The sequence below is a fragment of the Tamandua tetradactyla genome, chromosome 20 (assembly GCF_023851605.1).
Source record: "Tamandua tetradactyla isolate mTamTet1 chromosome 20, mTamTet1.pri, whole genome shotgun sequence".
Classification (NCBI taxonomy): domain Eukaryota; kingdom Metazoa; phylum Chordata; class Mammalia; order Pilosa; family Myrmecophagidae; genus Tamandua; species Tamandua tetradactyla.
Window position 1 is genome coordinate 11,108,672 of NC_135346.1, and position 19,217 is coordinate 11,127,888.

Here is a 19,217-nt window from a genome sequence, read left to right on the forward strand (position 1 = left end):
GAGAGACAGAATTTTGATGAGTCTGCATGTTCACCTTTCGTTCCCCACACAGGGCGCTGTGATCATGTACCCCCTTCAAAGGCATGTGGGCTTGCTGTCGTTATTGCTTCTTAACAACAGCATCTCAAGCTGTGCAGCACAACGTTTTTGCCTCTGTTGAGAGACCTGAGACTCTCATATTCTGTGAGGTGGATAAGATAAATGCTGTTATACCCATTGTGCAGGTTAAGAAACTGAGGCTCCTACTTAAAATTAGGCCTAAGAGCCACCCCCAGAGAACCTCTTTTGTTGCTCAGATGTGGCTTTCTCTTTAAGTCAACTCAGCAAGCAAACTCACCGCCCTCCCCCTCTCTGTATGGGACATGCCTCCCAGGGGTGTAAACCTACCTGGCAACATGGGACAGAAATCCTAGAATGGCTGGGACTCAGCATCAAGGGATTGAGAAAACCTTCTTGACTGAAAGGGTGAAGAGAGAAATGAGACAAAATAAAGTGTCAGCAGCTGAGAGATTTCAGAGTCTAGAGGTTATCTTGGAGGTTATTCTTATGATTATATAGATATCCCTTCTCAGTTTATGGTGTATTTGAGTGGCTAGAGGGAAGTGCCCAAAACTGTAGAGCTGTGTTCCAGTAGCCTTGTTTCTTGAAGATGATTGTATAATGACATAGCTTTCACGATGTGACTGTGTGATTGTGAAAAAACCTTGTGTCTGATGCTCCTTTTTTCTGCAGTATAGACAGATGAGTAAAACATGTGGATTAAAAATAAATAAATAATAGGGGAAACAAATGTTAAAATTAAAAATATATATATATATATTGGGTAGATGGAGATACTAGTGGTCAATGAGAGGGAGGGTCAAGGGATATGGTATGTATGAGTTTTTTCTTTTTTCTTTTTATTTCTTTTTCTAGAGTGATGCAAATGTTCTAAAAAATGACCATGGTGATGAATATACAACTATGTGATGATATTGTGAGTCACTGATTGTACACCATGTATGGAATGTTTGTATGTTAAGAATGCTGTGTGATTGTGAAAACCTGTGTCTGATGCTCCTTTTATCTACCTTATCCATGTGTTTATGAGTAAAACATATGGATTAAAAATAAATAATAGGGGAAATGATTGTTAAAATAAATTTAGTAAATTAAAATGCTGGTGATTGGGGAGAGGGTGGGTATGGTATGTATGAATTTTTTGTTTTTTCTTTTTATTTCTTTTTCTGGATTCATGCAAATGTCCTGAGAGGTGATCGTAGTGATGAATATACAACTATGTGATGATATTGTGTGTTATTGTTTATATACCAAGAATGGAACAATCATATGGTAAGAATGTTCACATTTATATGTTGCTATGTTTAAAAAAATTTTTTTAATTAACTAAAAAAAAAAAAACAGAATGTGGAGAGAGCCAGGGGAAGCCAAGAGAAGAAATCCAGTGTTTGCCCCAGAGAAACTAAGAAAGGACCAGCAAACACTGGCCACATGCCTTCCCATGTGACAGAGGAAACCTGGACTCCATCCAGCCCTTTTTTTTTTTGGAGTCAAGGTATCTTTATCTGGATGCTGTAGTTTGGACATTTTTAAGGCCTTAGAACTATAAGCTTGTAACTTAATAAATGTCCTTTATATATATATATATATATATATATATATAAAGTATGTGCTTGTTCATTGTTTTATCAATAAAAAAAGAAACTGAGGCTCCATGGGTCCAGCGGCTTACTTGAGGACATACAGCTAGTAAATGACAGAGCAGAGACTTGAATGCAGATCTGACTGGCATCCCGTCCAGTGCTTTTTCCTCTAAACATTTTTTTTACTCCAGTCCTAGTTTTTCCTGGGCCAAACTGAGTCCCCTTAGTGAGGCCAAGGATTGAGAGTCCTGTGGGTCGTCTTATGGGTGTGTGGAGGGGCACAAGACCTCGCCATGGGTGCTGTAAGCTAAGCCTGGATAGCTCTGGCTGGCTGTCCTGGATCACTGACCGCAGGGCAGTTCCTCCAGGACAACTCAGAGCCAGCACCACAACTTGTTGGAGAATTGGGGCTGGGTTCGAACAGTCAGCTGCTTTCTGTAGAGATGTCCAGCATGACATTGTCCTTTGGGGCACTCTTCTTGTTCCATCTAAGCTGTGGACCCACCCAAGTCCATTCCTTGCCCAGGGTTCCAGCCTCTCAGTTTCTCCTAGAATGGAACCGGGTTTTCCACAGAAGGGCTGTGTGAGGCTAATTCTAACCAAGGCACAGGAATTTTCAGCAGCTGCATCCCCAGTGGTTCCCCAGTGTATTTGTTTCCTATTCCTGCTATAACAAATGACCACCAATTTAGTGACTTAAAAACAGCAAAAATTTATTGTTTTGTTCTTACAGGTCTGTCGGTCAGAAGTCCAAAATGAGTCCCACTAAGTTAAGATCAAAGTGTCATCTGTGTTCCTGTCTGGAAGCTCTAAGACAAAACCTGTCCCCTTGCCCTTTCTAGCTTCTAGAAGCATTCCTTGGCTTGTTGCCCTTCCCTCCATCTTCAGAGCCAGCAGTGGCTGTTCAGGTCTTTCTCATGATTCCATCTCTCTAATTCTGACTCTCCCACCTCCCTCATCCACATTTACGGACCCTTGTCATTGCATTGGTCCCACCCAGATAATTCAGAACAATATCTTTATTTTAAGGTTAGCTAATTAGTAACCTTAATTCCATCTGCAACCCTAGTTTCCCTTTGCCACATAAGGTGACATTCATAGGTTCCAGGAATTAGATGTGGACATTTGGGGCAGGGGATATCATTACTCTGCTTAGCACACCCAGCCTCCCTTCTGGGTTCTCTGACAACCCATCCTCAGGCACAGCCAGTGGGCTGGACCACACTGAGGATGTGCCCACCACAGTTAGAGAGGTCCGTTTTAGCCAGGTCCCCTCTACATGCCTGCCCCTCACTCAACTCAACCTGTCCTGGATTCTTATTCTCCCATCCCCTGCTCCCAGGCTTAGGGTAGGAGGTTGCTGGGCAGGAAGTTCCAGGGAGTATGGTCATGGCAGAGGAAGGGTGCAAGCTGGATGGGGTGCTGGGGCAGAGGGGCACTGAGCTCATCCCACTCAAAGTTGCTGCCCTTTATAGCCTAGAATCTAAGGACTCAGGCATTGAGTCTAAGGATAGATCCCAGGGTTAGAGAAAGCAGCCAATCAAGGGTGAAGCCTCTCCACCTGTGCATCCCTGGCTGGCCGTAACAGTCAAACTAGTCAAAACTAGCCCCTTTTCTGAGAAATGACAGGCTGTCTGCCTTCACTCATTCCCTTTCCACTGACCTTCTCTGGACCTTGGGCTGGAACTTTGGGGGATCATAGGGGAGGGGGGAACCCCAGCCTGTCTTCGATTCTGGGCTACTTGGTAAGGACCAGGGGAATCCAGGACCCCAGCAGGAGGGCCTGTGGGCAGCCTGGGGAGGGAGAAGCTGGACATGGAAAGTCCCACATGCCAGGAAACTCTTCAGGTCTGAGCAAACAGGAAGATTGGTTTTTGTAAGTTCCTTTACACCTCCTGCTCTGCTCTAGGGTACCTCTACAGCCCACATACCTGGCTAGGGACTTCTGTGGCCCTGCTAAGTTGGGCCCTTTGGACTCTGTTGGGGATTGAGTCTATCCCCCGCCAAGAGCATGTTCAGGCCCCAGCCCCTGGTCCTGTAGGTATGGCCCATTTGTAAATAGGACCTTTGAAGTTGTTAGTAGTTAAGGTGTGCCCAAACTGAATGAGGGTAGACCTTAATACAACATGGCCGAAGTCCTTATAAGCAAAGGAAATTGGACATGGAAGAAAATAGCCATGGGAAGAAGCCAGAAGTCACTAGTACGCAGAAGAGAAAGGAAAAGATATTGCCATGTTCATTGCCATGTGACAGAAAAGTCAAGGGCCAAGGATCACTGGCGGCCAGCCCCAGAATGCCACTCTTTGGGGAGAAAGCTTCACCTTGCTGATGCCTCAGTTTTGGACTTCTCTTAGTCTCAAAAGTGTGAGCCAATAAATTCCCATTGTTTAAGCCATCCCATTGTATGGTATTTGTTTTAGCAGCTGGGACACTAAAACAGATGCCCAGATGCCAACCTCTTCACAGTGCCTGGGCTGAAGGACCTGGGGGGTGAGGAAGGGCCCCAAGCCAGTGCCCAGAAAGAAGGAACTCTTGATTACAGCATTCCCAGCAGAGGATTGCACACATGGGGACCAGTGCCTGGGGTTGAATGGGACAGAATTCCTAGATTTGTGCACAGGGGAGTGAGCAATTTGTTTATATCGAAGTCTTTCAAAAACTTAACAACCTGGTTACTTCTGGATGATGTATTTTAGGTAGTTTTAACTTTTTTTCCTATTTGTGCATCTGTATTTCTTAATCTTTGCACAATTTAACCATGTTCATTTTGCTTGTACATGTTTTTAATAAAAGATAATTAATGACTCAGCATTCCATTTCCAGCAGTCCTACTGATTGAGATGGGCAGGTGATGCTGCATGTCGTGGCAGCCCTTGTCTAGGGGCCATTGGCCATGGCTACTGGTTGGGGTCAGGGTGTGTTCTGTTCAGGGTCCTCCTGCAGGGGCAGATTTAGTGACCACTTTGTGCCTTCCCTGCCCCTCTCCCTGCTCCCCTGCACCCCAGAGTACAGCCTAGCTTGTCTCAGGGAAGGGTTCAGCGAGGCCAGGTGGGGCATTGGACAGAGCAGGTGAGCAGGTACTGACTGCAGGGTTATGCTGACTGGCAAGAGATGCTCTCAAGGGGGTGGCAAGCCCTGTGAGAATATGAAGGAGATGAGTTGCTTGCCCCTGGGGAGCTCACAATTGGAGAGATCCAGCACCCCATAGACCACGAGGGGCAGATGGGAAAAGGGCAGGCCCTTGGTGGTAGGTCTTTGCCAGTGAGGGCTATCAGAGGTCAGACAAGGGAAGGCCCAAAGACCACACAGCGGTCAGCTAGAGACTGAAAATGGGATCATTGCAAGTGCCCTGCCACAGGACCCCAAATCCAGGAGCAACTGGTCTCTTCGGCCGAGAGCTCTGGCTGCTTGCTCTTTATGACAGAAGCCTTTATAACGAGGCTCTTCTGAGTCTTGGAAAATTGGACACCCCATGTACAGCTCAGAGCCTTCAGGCCCTCCTCCTTGCCTCACCTTCTCCCCATTAAACACCTACACACAAGTGGGAATGCCAGGCTCCTGCACATAGAAAGCCACCTCCCCAGAACCCATGGCTGTCTGAGTCTTGACATCCAGCTCATCTCCCCTAGTCCTGACAAGCCGGGCAGGGGCACTTGGAGGGAAGCCTGGATCCTCAGGGGAAGCAGTCAACATAATTGCTTGTTCTTAGTTTTAGGGAAGTAGATTATTACTTAATGATTAAGCTTAATGATTTGGGAAGGATCCCATCCCCTGCACTTCCTATCCAACCCAGACCCCTAAATACCAACTCGGTGTTCGCACAACTTCCTGGTTCCATGAAGTCAGCTGTTCAGAGAAGCCTGGCACAAGATCTCATAGATCCCCCACCCACTCCCAACTGTCCCCAGGCCTGGCCCATTTAACTTGCTCCTGAACTAAGGTCCTGGGCATGTCTCTTTGCCTCTCTAAGCACAGGTGTAGCTGGGTATTTTTAACTGTGTAGAAGAGCTTACCACTCCTGCCCTTAAATTCTGGACAGATTCAGGAATGACAGTGTTAGGGAGAACTGGACACCCCCACCCCCCATCCACATGACTTTTAAGGAAAGTGGAGAAACAAAGCGACCCAGGCCAACCCAAAGCTACACCTTCTGGCTAGAAATCGAAATGAAGGTCCCACCGAGGCTGCCTCTCTCAGCTGCCTGCCTGATGTAGGGCACTCACTTGCCAGCTTCAGGGGTACTAGGGTTTCTCAGGAATCAAGAAGCTGGGGGATTAGAGCCATCATAGCTATGGGGTTCAACTCCACCCTCATGGCTAGCAGTTAAGATGCACCTGATGGTCCTGATTCTTACAGTCACCCAGAGTCAAGACCTCTTTCTGAACCCAGGACCCAACAAAGGGTCTGACTTAGAGCAGGAGAATAGGATAATTCCAGTTGCCTTGCTCAGACAGAAACAAAACTGACAAGTCTTCTTAAATCTTTGAACCCTGAGCTGAGATAAGGCCTAGCAGGCCAGAGTAGCTGGAGCTGGGAGCAGGTTTGCAAACAGGCTCGTGAAGCAGCAGCTCCCTGTACAGAGGGCAAGTTATAGGGCTGACTGTGCTCCAGCCCCCCTGGGGCCTCACCCCTTAAAATTGCAGGTGGCCTCCAGGGCACAGGTGGGACATCACAGCCCTTGAGAAATAAGCCGAACTTCACCCTGTTCAGGCCTTGGGGCCTGTAGTGGAAGAGCCATGTTGCCTGGGGTGGTAGGAGGGTATTGGGGGTTGGGGATGGAGGGCAGGGCAGTTGAAGGCAGGGGCCAGGCCCTATGCTGTTATCTAGAACAGCTATAGCTTCCAAATGCCTTCCCTGGATGTCTCCAAATGCTTTCTTACATGGGGTGCTAATGCCCTGTCCCTGACTAGAGCTCCCAAACTTCCTCTGCTGATCTCAGTTTCCTCCTCTGGAGGACTTCAGTTCTGACCTTGGCCTGGCCCACTGGAGACTTCCATAGAGATCTGACAAAGTTTTTATCTTTAAAGTCATGGTAGCCTGGGAGTCATGGGGCAGAGATGGTGAAAGCTAATACACCGAGAAGGGATGATTTGTCTTCCCTAAAGATCTGCTGCCTCCCTGAGCTGCTGGATGTGCAACTGGGATGTCAGCCTCTAGTTTTCTTCCTACTGCTAAGTAAGTTGGAACGAATAAGCCAGCCCAATTAAAGTTATGCCTTTGGAGTAAGGCAAAGAAACCTCTGTGAATAACCAGAAATGCCCTTAAACCATCTGTAGATTTGGACCAACATGGGAGTTCTAGCTGGTATGGCTGAGCCCCACTTTGCCAGTGTACCCCCTTAGAAAATGGCCCTTGATGACGGTGATGTCATTGGAACCCCAACAAAACAAACCTTTCAATAACCTCCTACCTGCCTCAACCAAGAGCTTCCACCTGTAGTGCTAGACTGAACCTCTTGGGAATGACCCAAAGAAATACTGGCAAGTGTTTGAAATGATCTTCAAATATTAGGCCCAGATATGGTTCAAATTATATTGGTATTGCTCCATTTCAGGCACTGTTTGGCTAATGAATTAGTGTCAGCTGCCATCACCCTTAGTTGGGGCAGTCAGACATTACTCCGTATCTCTTCATAAACAAGGGCTAAGGTCCATGGTGGGTGTGATGGGACAGTTCTCTACCCTGGAAGGTCTGACCCTACCCCACTCTGCACTTCTAGGCTTGGTTTCTAGAACCCAGCTCCCTCGTAATGGGGCTACAGAATTTTGGGGTTCCCCTTAAGACATTCGAAAAAGTTGGTCCCAATTTTGTTTAGGACTCCTGGTATCAGAAAAGCTGGACAGCAGGACCCCTCCTTGACTTTGGAATTGAGACCTGATAGATGCTCACATTTTGGTAACTTACAAGTGGTAAAATCTGCATATTTCCACAGCTGCGTGGAATTTCACCATACCCACTCCCTACTCTCAGTCAGATTAGGTTGTAGGATAAGAGGAAAGTAGAGAAGTCAGAAGCATCCACACCATTTGTTCTGGGCTGCATCCCTTCCCTCTCATCACTCCTCTCCTCCCAGCCATTGACAAATAGAAAAGCCACACACTAGGCCTTGCCAGGCCCTCAGAGAGAAAGCACAGGCAGCTAGCCACCCCAGTCCAGCTCTCTCCAGTAAGAGCTGGACCCTGGTGGAGTAGGAAAGGTCATCTTGTCCATCCCTCTGCCCTACTCCTGAAAACTCCAAATGGATCTTCTGATGGCTAGGGACTGAGATGGGGGCCTTGCCCAGGCATTCAAATGCAGAACACCCAACCAGCAGGAGGCTACTTGCCATTCAGAGTTGGTCCCCCAAGCATCTCTAAGCTCAAGGAATAGTACTTCCTGATCTTGGGAGAGAATGTGTCAGACTGACCTTCTGCATATTTTTCAGTTTTCTATCATTTTCCCACTTAGTCTTACCCACGCCCCCCTCATTCCTCCCATTGGGCTGGACCCAGTAATAGGCACAGTCTGAGTGGTTTTTGAGACCGAGAATATGGAAGATGTGTCAACAGGGCTTGATTTCTCCAAGCAACCCACTACTGCCACTGCCCCCCTCCCTAAATAGTATTGGTTATGACCATTGGCTTCCCTTGACCAGCCTACCTACTGCTAGGTACAGTCTATATCCTAGGGCCAGAGACTAGAGAGGGAGATGGGAAAAGCCCACAGCCAGACCTCCCACCCTCAATCATTCCTGTGACTTGGGCCTTATCTGAAGGGGGCATTGTCATCTTAGTGGTTCCCAAACTGTGGACTTCAGAACACCATCCTGATCCAATATACCCCTTCACAGAGATTCCACATGCATTGGCCCAGTCAGGACCCTGAAAAGACATGAAGAAAACAAGCCTGCTTCACCCAAGTTAACCCAAAATTTTCCTAATGCATTTGTGCATGAACTTGTTTCACAATATACTGCAGGGTTGGTACTAAACAAGCCGTTGCTGGCTGTTAATATAGTAAAATGCCTTTGAACTGGCAGGAAAATAACCCCAAGCCCCTGCCCTGTGTTATTAAGCCACCCAGGCCCCTCTCCCTAAGATCTACCCCCAGTCCAGTATCTACCTGTGCTGTCCAAAACAACAGCCACTGGCCTCATGCTACTTAAGGCTTAATTGAATAAAATTAAATAAAGGTTAAAATTCAGTCCTCAGTTGTACTAACCATATTTCAAGTGCTCAATTGCCATATTGGCTAAAGAACATTTCATCATTGCATCAACTGGACAGCAAGTGATACCCAGCACACAGGTCTTGAGGACCACTTTGGGATTGATGTCTGTCCCAATCACTCTTGACTGCACTTACCAATCATGAACTTTTTTGGAGTAGCATCTGACTACACTTGCATTAGAGTTTGGCAGACACAGTGTATGGTACATTCCTCAGAAGAACTTAAAACTTTTAATACTATCTACTTTCCCAGGGCCCAAATTAAACTAATAGCCTTAGCTATAAGGCCAAATGATTGTGTTTAAATGAGCATGTCCTTATGCCATGACTGTCCCATCTTCCTGCCATCTTCTTCATGAACATAACTCAATGGATTCTGCAACAGGTGCGTTAAACTTCGCTCACCTCCAGGCTCAGGCAGGATGCCAAGACTGAGTCCATCATAATCTGCTTCCATAAAAAGTAAAATTATCTATAATTTCTCTCTAAAAAAAGGTCACACCCCTTGTAAACAATTACATTTTTATAAAAAGACAAAATATATACATATTTACACACATGTATGTGGTCACACATGTCTTAGTGGTTAGATGGCGTTTCCAATTTTAAGTCACACCAAGGCACTCACACTTCCCTCCCTGTGGGCCTGCTGAGGGCTTTGGGGCCTGAGGGGGTGGGGCGGGCGCAGGACAAGGCACTATATAAATAAATGCAAAGGTCAAGAGCTTAGGGGAAAACGTTAGTGTGCATCTCTGATCAGAAATGTGGCAAAGTCCACAAGAAAAAGTGCCGTGTTTTTATCCCAAGCCCCTCGGCCTGAGCAGGAAGCATGGCAGTGCTCCTCAGGCCAAAGGAGCTCTATCCCGAAGGACTCCATTTTTCCTTCACATTTTACTGGCTTTGGAACAGTCCCCAGCTCGGCTCAGAAGGGAGACGGGTCTTTGGGAAAGGATTCACTTAGTGCAACTACCTCTTAGTGCAGAGCCAGCCCTGGGAGTGGTGCTATGCTTTAATGAGGTCTGTCCCCTCAAGCCAGCTCAATGGCAGCAAGACCCTTTCCAGAGGTTCCAGGGTTCAGAAGGAAAAGCTAAAGGCTGACTCCTTTCTGAGTGCTCCAACTGACACCAGTCTCAGAACCCATCTTCCTGGGAGACAGGACCAGCTTTACCCCAAAAGATGAGCCCAGACTCTAGCCTGACAGGCCCTGAGAGGCCCACTGACCCAAGGAGGGAGGCCCCATCCCTGCCAGGCAGGAGGGTCGCACTTCGCCATGTCTAGAGGCCCACAGGAGTCCTGCTTCTCTGCATCACAGCCACCACAGTGCCAGGTACTGCTTTCCCAGGAGAGCAAAAGGAAGCCAGGGGCCTGGCTACGGTGCACAAGGAATGGCTTGGACGGAAGGCAGCCTGACAGGGGTCAGCAGGCTGTCCATCCAGCTGGGGTCCATGTTCTTCAGATCTGTGAAGACGCGGTGTAGGCTCAGCCCAATATCCCCTGGAAGATGCAAGGAAGGGTATGTGAGGCTGGGGGATACGGACAGAGGGTGTGCTTTCCCCAGTCCTATCCTGACAAAGCCAGAGGCAGCCTCTGCTGATCATCCACAACAGCAAGCATCCACTCATCTTTAGACAAACCTTAGGGCGTGGAAGCAGCAGCTAGGTCTCAAGCTACTCAAGAATGTTGTATCTCTGCTGCTCCCTGGCCCTGCCCCCAGGCTTCCTCACCCCCCACCCCTTCTGCTCCCCACATCCCACCCCTGCCTCACATGGTTCTCCTCTCTCCAAGAAGCTTCTTACCCCCAGGGCTGTCAACTTCTGACTCTTCCTTGCTGCTGAAATCTCCATAGACAGAGGTAGGCTGGATTCCAGGTTCATTGAGCAGGTACCCCTTCCCATCCACACTTGTCGGCTGCCACTCGGACTGCTCTAAGAGCTGGGGACAGAGGAGCAAGAAGCCATCAGCTCACTTCCAGTGCAGACTCTCCCTGTGGCCCTGAACTCACTGAGCTAAATCTTCCCAGCCAAGATCACAACTTTAGCCCTTTTCACATTCTCAGGTGGATATAGGTCTGGAGTGCAGTTAGGACAAGGGCCTAGAGGGTGGGAGGCAGAAATGCAGGCCAGCACTGGTCCTCAACTCCTTTTCTCCATGAGGCCCACACCTCCCATACCCACCCTGTAGAACAATATCTCCAAGACTTTGCTCTCAATGGTGTAAGAACACAATAACTGTGGCCTGAAGCTGTGGTTAGCCTCAGATGACAAGAAACGATGACTGGAAAGGCTAAATATGAGGAACCATGCCCATGCCTCAATTTTCTGTGCTGCTGGAAAGGAGTTGGGGTATAACTACTGCAAAAACTTTTTTATATTCACTTATAAAATGGAAGCAGAACAAATAACTGGAGGACAATTTGCTTAAAAATTAATAAAACAAAATGCCATCACAGTTCATATCCCAAGGCCCAATTACTGAAATCTGATGTGCATTTCCTGAACTAGCAGGGCTAGGACATGTTGGGGCAGAGGACCCAGGCCAGGGTCCAGCACTAATGATGTCTGACTCATGGAGCTTTCCATAGCTCCAGAACTTGCTTTAGGCTGGCCTACGACAGAGCAGAATTCCTGCCCACCCTCACTCTCTGTGGAGTAGTCCCAGCCACAGGAACACAACACCTGTGGGACTAGGCCAGGTCACAGCAGCCACTGCCTGCCCTCTGATCTGGAAGCTCTTACTGATTCTCTCTCTCCTCACTGAGAATTGGCCACTTCAAAATAGTACTCAGGTAGGAAGGGGCTTTACCTTCATGAGATCCTCAGGTAATTTCCCCTCTTCATCCTCATCTGTTGCAGCTGTGGATGGAGCAAAGCAGAGAGGTTGGCTGGCAGTCAGCCACACTCACCATGCAGTTCTAATCCTACTGGGGCCCCCAGCCCCTTCATATGCAAACACACATTGGCCTTCTGGAGGATATCTTGACATTCCAGAATAGGACACTGGCGGGGACACTGGCCAGTCTCCCAAACTCTGAAACCACACCTTCTCCCATCCCCTTGCTTCCTTCCTCACCCTCATACATGGGGCTGTAGGACAGCCAGGAGAACCACAACCTTGGACCAAAAGGCAGCCCACATCCACACCATATTAAGACCCTAGCATGATGCCCTTCCCCCTTCCCTCCATCCCACTACAGCCCTGGCACCCACTCTGAATGAACTGTCTTCCTTGAGTCCCAGTGGCTTGCTTCATCCCCACGGTGGGTGTAAGGGTAGGCAGTGCCCAGTTCAGACAGCTCAATGCCAGCTAGAGTTCTGAACATATTTTCTCCCTCAGGAAACCTCTCCCAGGACCCAAGATGTCAAGCAGATGTGCCAGGCCCCAAGAGCACAAACCTTCAGAAGTGGAGGGCATAGGTGACACCTGGAAGTTGTACAGGTCACTGGTGCTGTCAGGCACAATTTCCACAGGCATGTGCCAGTCAGGTAGAGTGCTACTGACAGCACATGGTGACAGCGCTGGGGGACAGAAGAAGCCACAAGTCAAGGCTGGGTGTTTTCTTAGTTTGCAAGAATTCCAGAATTCCCCATTCTGCAGTTGTTCTAACAGGACACCATCTACCAGCATGAAGGCTCATAAACCAACAGAAAGAGCCATCCCACTGACTTTGAAGGGTCTCCTGTCAGACCCAGTCTATCTCACCTGGAGTGAGGACCTGCTCCACCTCCGAGTCCTGCCCCATATATCCCTGAGCTGTGTAGCTGCTGTGGTCATCGGGCAGGGTAGAGCTGCTAAGTCCATCGGAGAAGGTATCGGGGCTGGAATCCCCATATAACTGTAAAGGGAAAAAGAAGCTTAGGACCAGGTCTTTTGCAGCACTGCCCACCCTGCCCCGCAGCGCATCAAAGGCCCAGCTGCTTACCTTCCTCTTGGCCTTGTTCTTAGCATCTCGGCTGGACTTGGACTTTCTCTCTGTGGGACAGTCAGGCTGTTAGCACAGGCATGCCAGCCTCAGCAGCCCCTCTTCCTGCCTCCCGCCCTGAGTGCTTCCCAAGGACCCAGAGAACCTTGAATACCTTTCCTCTGGTTCTTGGTGAGGGGTGGGAGCATCCGGTACACCCGCACAGCTGAACTGCCCTTGTTTCTGCTCTGGTCCTTCACCTCCTCAATGTCTGGCAAGGAGTTCATGGCACAGCGAAAGTTGGCCTTCCACGTCTTGGGATCCGGCTCTTTTTCCCCTGCTTTGTATCGGCCTAGAAAACAGGAGAATGAAGAGAACAGTCAAACCCATGGGTGGGGAGCATCAACTACTACCCCTGGTCTGGGAGACAAAGGCAAGCATACCCCTGAGCTCTCACAGAGCCAGCAACCCACACAGATCAAGCCAGTGGGTGTTTTTTGGTGACCATCTGTAGGCCTTGGATTCCTCAGCTTCTCAAATGCCCAGCCTTGGCTCAAACACATCCAGGAGGCATCAGTGAAGGGCCCAGCCCTTATCCCTAGCAGGGCCCATATCCCCAGAAGTGAGCTATCTTTGTCTGGGATCCATGTCCATACTCCCTACTTGGGCTGTCAGGCAGCCATAGAGTAGGGACTAGGGCTTATCTAATATTTCCAGACATGGGAGTGGGCACAGAATGGGCAGCACAGAGTAATTATTGATAGGTGGGCTGACTGCTCAGAGATGGGCCTGGAGCCTCATTCCTCAAGGATGAAAGAAGGCCACCAACCAGGTGGGCCTTGGGTCAAGGATCCTGATCAACATCAAGAAAAAGAAAGACCTGGATCTCTTTCAGTGGTCACAGCTGCTTTTGCCCAAGGTGAATTTTAATCTAACCACAAAACTCCCTGAAGCTGTACTTTCTAAGATTTTGGCTTCACAAATTTCTCTAAGAACTTATTGAAACAGTGGTTCTTCTCCCCAGAAACACAAGTCTGCTCTCCACCCACACACAATTCTGCAAGTCTCAGGAGCTCAGGAATGCCCGTGAAGAGTCCCCGTATTAACAGAATTGCCTTCCCTTGTCTCCTCCCTGGCCCCTCCCAGGCTGGAGTCCAGGGTACATACCTGTATGAATGGCCCAGCTACGGAACAGACAGGCGTCCTTGTTGATGTCCCAGCCATGCTTGGCAGCATGCTTCCACGGGATCTGGAAGATCATCTCCTCCTAGACAGCACAGACAAGGCTGCATCACCTCACAGAGACCACAGCCTTTGGAACTAAGTCTGGGATAAAGGCTGACTTTCCCTTTTCATCCTGACATCTAGCTTACATTGACTCACCCTGAGATTGACTTAAACTCTGGATGCTGGGGCACCATCAGCTCAGCAAAGACCTCCTTCTGCCTATTACAGGTGTGCTAGGACCACCCCAGAGTCCACTCCTGTGTAGCCCTGGTTTCTAAGCTCTAGGATGCTTCTGTCTGGCTTGTCAGCATCCACATGAAAGGTGCTGCTGAGAACTTCCATTAAAGGGACCTGCTCAGGACATCCGGGACCACAGGGGGTCCTGGCCTAACCTGCGGGAGCCCTGGACCAGACTTGGATGCCAATGACCTTTGTCACCCTGGCACTATCACTGTACCTCTTTGCCCCTCAGTTTTCCCTTCTGTGAAATAAGAAAAGAGACCTAAAAGAGCTTTTTGTAGGGATAAAATTAGAGGATGTGTGGGGGACATAGTGAAAAATATAAAGACTGAGGCCTCGCCGATGCTGTTATTGGTAGTTAACAGTGGATTTTTGAGTCAGACTGCTCACGTTCATATCTTGGCTTTCTAACTTTCTATGTGATCTCATTAGCTACCCTCAGGGCCTCAGTCCCCTTAAATAAAAATGGGTGTATTAATAGAATTTACCTCACAGGCTACTGTGAGGATTAAATGACATAACACAAAACAGCACAGTGCCAGGCACGCTGTGTCATTAAGTATTGGCTAATGTTATGAATATTATTCTTATCACTATGTCTGCAGTCTCCAGGTTTCCCTAAGCACATCAGCTGGAGGCTTCTTTGGCCAGGGCAACTGGTTCAAGGTTAATTCTGGATCTCTGCTAAGCCTGCCATCTTCCTATCCAGCAGTGCCCACTTCTCTGTCTATCTGCCTGGAGCCCTGTAAGGATGGTTTTGTGTGTGTGTGTGTGTGTGTGTGTGTGTGTGTGTGTGTGTGTATGGGTCTCCCTCAAGAAAGGCCAGGACTCAAGCTCTGCAGATGCTGGGAGAGTTTTGCTGCTAGAAACTGTAAGTGCCCACAGGCAGGCGTCCTGTCTCCCAAGAGAAGGGAGGAAGGCAGGAATCAGGGCAAATGTGTCCTTGCACACTCCCTGCATGCACAACCCACCAGGAAACACATCTGTCTGTCCCCTTATCACTTCCCTTTTTGAGCTGTATCTGAAACTTTGGTCTCCAAAGAACATGGGTTAAAATCGTGAAGGAAAAACCCAAAGTTACACTCACTTTATTAATCCAGATCAGCCCCGGGATTTGGTTGGAATTAATCTGCATCTCTAGCCAGGGTCTCATGCGCATCCGAGTGATGGGCATGTTGGCTGTAAAGAGAAGACAGAGGGCTCCTGTTTGGAGTCTGTTTATCAGCCCCTGGGCACTATCTTGCCCCACCAGAAGGCACTCAGTTACTCTCCTCTTCTCTCACACACTCTAGGAACCCTGGGGCCAGGTTATAAGGCACTGCAGTTATAGGGAGGAGATCTGTGCTGGAATAAAACCACCCCCCCACCCAAATCTTTTTAACATCTCAGACAAAAAAAAAAAAGGGCACTACTGCCCTTTATTTCCCCCTCCCACCAATCCCGGGAACAGACAGGCAAGCTCAGGATTCAAGTGCAGGAAAAGAGACAAAATATACGGATGTCTCAATACCGGAACTTTTCTCCCCAAATCCAAATCCTTTGGAAAGGGAGGGGATTCTTTTGCTTTATCCAAGAGATTTCTGGCTTGAGTTGTAACCACTTAGCTGTGCACCTCCCCTCATGAGCAAGCAGCACCTGCGCCCTGGACATTTGTCCCGAAAATCCATTCTACATCTGCCTGCCAGTCACGGCGCTCAGGCCGGGACACTAACTCTTCTGGCCTGGCTTCCCGTCCTCATCCCTCAACTCCCTTCCCCGGACGAAGTGGCCCAAAGCACCTGTAGCGCCTCCTCCGGCAGCCCCGGCAGATTAGCCGGGGACAAGCTTCACCCCAGCCACCAGCAAGCACAAGGGGGCCCGAAAGCCTGGGGCCTGAGCGCAGAGTTGAGACCGCGGAAAGCCCGAGTCAGGAGCGCAGGTCGCCCAAGCGAGGCGTACACCCGACACCCCGCGCACCGCGTTAGGATGCACGCTACGGACATACCGGGTCACCCCGATGTCCCGGGCCGCTTCGCGCAGACAGGATCTGCGAAAGCGCAGGGCTCCCGCAACCTCGGCGGGGTGGGCGGACCACGACGTAGCCCGCCCTCCCCGCGCCGCCGCCCGCCCGCCGCTCTTGCAGCGCCCTCCCGAGCGCGCGCGGGGGCCAGGCTACGCCGCGCGCCCGCGACTCTCCCGGCCCGGGCGTCCGGCCCCTACTTCCTGGTGCCCCGCGCGCCTTTTGTTCGACGCCGCCGGTTTCCCCCGCGGCGAAAGCGGACTTACCTCTCCAGTGGGAAAATCTGGAGGCGGCGCCCAAGGGTCCTGGCGAGGCGGGGGACGGCTGTGCGGGCGCTGGTAGCGCGATCCGGGTGGGAAGGGGAAGAAAGCAGAGGATGCCTGGGTTGCAGGGCCTCCGGGCAGGGCTAGCCTAAGCTTGGCACGGCTCCGGCTGGGCTCGGCCCGACTTGGGCGCACGTCCTGCCTTGGCGAAGGAGTGGCGCGCTCTGCCGAGACAGCGGCGCCACCGAGAAATCTAAACACTTAGCGGGATTCCCCCAGCCCAGGCCCGGCCCCGCCTCCTTAGAGTCGCGCGGGCGCCCATTGGCGGGCGCCGCCACATCATTTCGGGGAAATCAGGCTGTTGTAGAGCTAGTGGCGAAGGGGAAGTACAGGGCGGCTGCTCCTCCCCACCCCCTCCGGCCCGGCGCAGCCGCCCGGGGGCGACCGTGGGCCCGCCCCGCCGGCACCCACTCTACCCCCACTCCAGCTGTCCTGGAAAAGAGGTTGTCCTGGAAGGCCGAACGTCCCGGCCGCAATTAACCCCGCCCATTCTGCTTTCTTGCAGCTTGCAAGCTCCTGTGGCCACCTCCTCTCCCCTCTTGCGTGCACAGGTGAAGGGGTTATCCAGGCACCTGCCGCCCTCCCCAAGAGACGCCCTCCCCACGTGACTAAAGCCCGAAGAAACAGCCTGCCTCTTCTAGCCTGTTAATGGGGAGTCAAAAAGGGAGGGCTTTGGCCCTCACACAGCCCCCATTTGAGGGGTCACTCGCCTGTCCTAGGGACGAAAGGAGGCTGAAAGCCGATCCTGTCTGACGCGCTGCCTGGGGCTGCTGCGCGGGAGGCAATTTCAGTCCAGTCTCTATAGCACATCCTGCCAAGGTACTCTGGACCTCAGTTTCCTCAACTGCAAAATAACAGTCTTACCTTGCAGAGCTGCAGTGACGAGAGAGGTGATGTTTGTAAAGTGCCTTGTCCCATTCGGCACATGCTACATGGTTTGCAAGGATCCTGCACCAGGATCTCACAGTGACCAGCGAGATCCCTCCGCCTCGTGTCCTGCATCCCTGAACCTGCCCCCTGGCTGGACTTCTGGAAAGGGAGGAGAGGAAGGGATCCTGACAAGCTGGGGCTGCAGAGTTGGGTTGGGGGTTGAGGCAGCCTGGGTCCCTGTTAGCACTCCTTCTTTAGGCCACCTCCTTATCCTCACAAGGCCTCTGCATGGTATTGCCTCTGGGTTCCCAAGGCCTGTCCAAAGGGTTTCTGGGCAGCATGGGGGAACTGCTTGGGGCTGGCCAAGGCCATGGGTCTGGATTGAGAGTTGGGGAATCCAGGCCCCAGGTCCCTTGGTAAGGGTAACAGCTTAGCTCTGTGCTCACAACTAAACCTTGCCCACCTTGTACTCCTAGAGGCTGAGCTGAGTGTTCCTCTTTCCTTTCCGAACTGTGGCCAGGCATGTCTAGTCCCTTCCTTCACCTCCCCAAAGCTGCTGACTCAGAAGTAAATCACTCTTCCAAGCAGAGCTGTTTGTGTCACTCCACACCCCAGCACTACCTCCACAGCAGCACCCAATTACTTTGATGCAGGCTATTAATACAATCATTGATACCGCATTCCACCTATCAGTCACCCCACTGCCTACCTCCCACAGAGAAAGCCGAGGGGTTTTTCCAAACGTGGTGCACCAGAATCTGAGAACTATAGTTGACACTAAACCTGGTTCCCAGGAGACCAGCAGGAATAGTCAGAGCTGTCTCCAACCCAGACAGAGGTGGCTATAAGAGAAGTAAGGAGGAACTGCAAGGAAATAGCCCTGTTGGGTGTTAAGGAAAACGGAAGGTGCTGAGGCCCTGAAAGGGACAGGTGGAAGGAAAGATCAGTAATAAATGGGAATGGAACCCTGCGACAGGGACCAGGAATTTCTGAGCAAGAACAGAAAATAAGCAGCTCCTGAGTTTTCAGGTCTGTTCTCTGTCAGTGGATACCTGTGCTGTCCCCCAGAACCTGGGGAGGGATAGACACTGCCACTGGAAAATTCAGAATGAAATTAGGAAGAGGAAGGTTACATGTAGTGCCCTGAGAAATTGACCCGAGTGATCCTATAAAGGCAACTGGAGAATGTAAAAAGTGCTTTATAACAATAACTTGTTTAATTCACAGATAATCATCTGTGTGTGTGTGTGTGTGTGTGTGTGTGTGTGTGTGTATAAGCATCTTTCCATGCCATGAAATGTAATGTACTGCTCCAGTGTCATTTATAATGGGTACATATTAGTCTGTCATAAGGATAAACAAAAATTTACCCAATTAATCCCTTATTATGGAACATTTAGGTTATTTCCATTTTTTTCCCATACTATAAACCACACTGTGTAAATCCTAGTGCATAGCAACAATTTTTTGCTTAGGAGAAAATCCCCAATTTTAGGAGTTACCAGTGAAACTGTCCTTTACATCTTTGAAGTGTCCTTTGACTTTTTTTTTTCTTTTCACTTTTAACTTTAGGTGTTCTTGTTTAACATGAAGCCTCTAAGAATCAGCTTATCTTGATTGGGGATGCTATACTCCAATTCAGTGAAATAAAGCTAAACTCTGTTTAAGCACCCAAGCTTTTATCGTAACTACACTTGAATCTCATAAGATCTATCACACATTCCCTGTGATGCTAAGTAAAGCGCATAGAGCCTCTCTCAGCTTTTCATAGTAATTCAGAGCCATGAAGGACCAACTGGCCCTCTACCC

At 49.8% G+C, this 19,217-nt stretch overlaps 2 protein-coding genes across 3 annotated transcripts in view; one reads left to right on the forward strand and one right to left on the reverse strand.

Annotated features, from left to right (window-relative positions):
• The window catches only part of RAD50 (RAD50 double strand break repair protein), a 286,023-nt gene that overhangs the window by 63,555 nt on the left and 203,251 nt on the right, over nt 1–19,217 (forward strand). The window lies entirely within an intron of this gene.
• On the reverse strand, nt 1,691–16,728 carry IRF1 (interferon regulatory factor 1). 2 transcript variants are annotated; one of them, XM_077138401.1, is made up of 10 exons: nt 16,482–16,728; nt 15,304–15,395; nt 13,917–14,016; nt 12,925–13,101; nt 12,771–12,820; nt 12,551–12,683; nt 12,244–12,366; nt 11,654–11,703; nt 10,648–10,783; nt 1,691–10,345 (listed from the first exon to the last, which is right to left on the reverse strand). In XM_077138401.1, the coding sequence occupies exons 2-10, from the start codon at nt 15,388–15,390 to the stop codon at nt 10,221–10,223; spliced, it is 981 nt and encodes a 326-aa protein (XP_076994516.1). In that variant the 5' UTR covers nt 15,391–15,395; nt 16,482–16,728; the 3' UTR covers nt 1,691–10,220. The 2 variants fall into 2 exon arrangements, with proteins under 2 accessions (XP_076994516.1, XP_076994517.1); XM_077138402.1 differs by lacking the exon at nt 16,482–16,728 and having other exon boundaries at nt 15,304–16,267.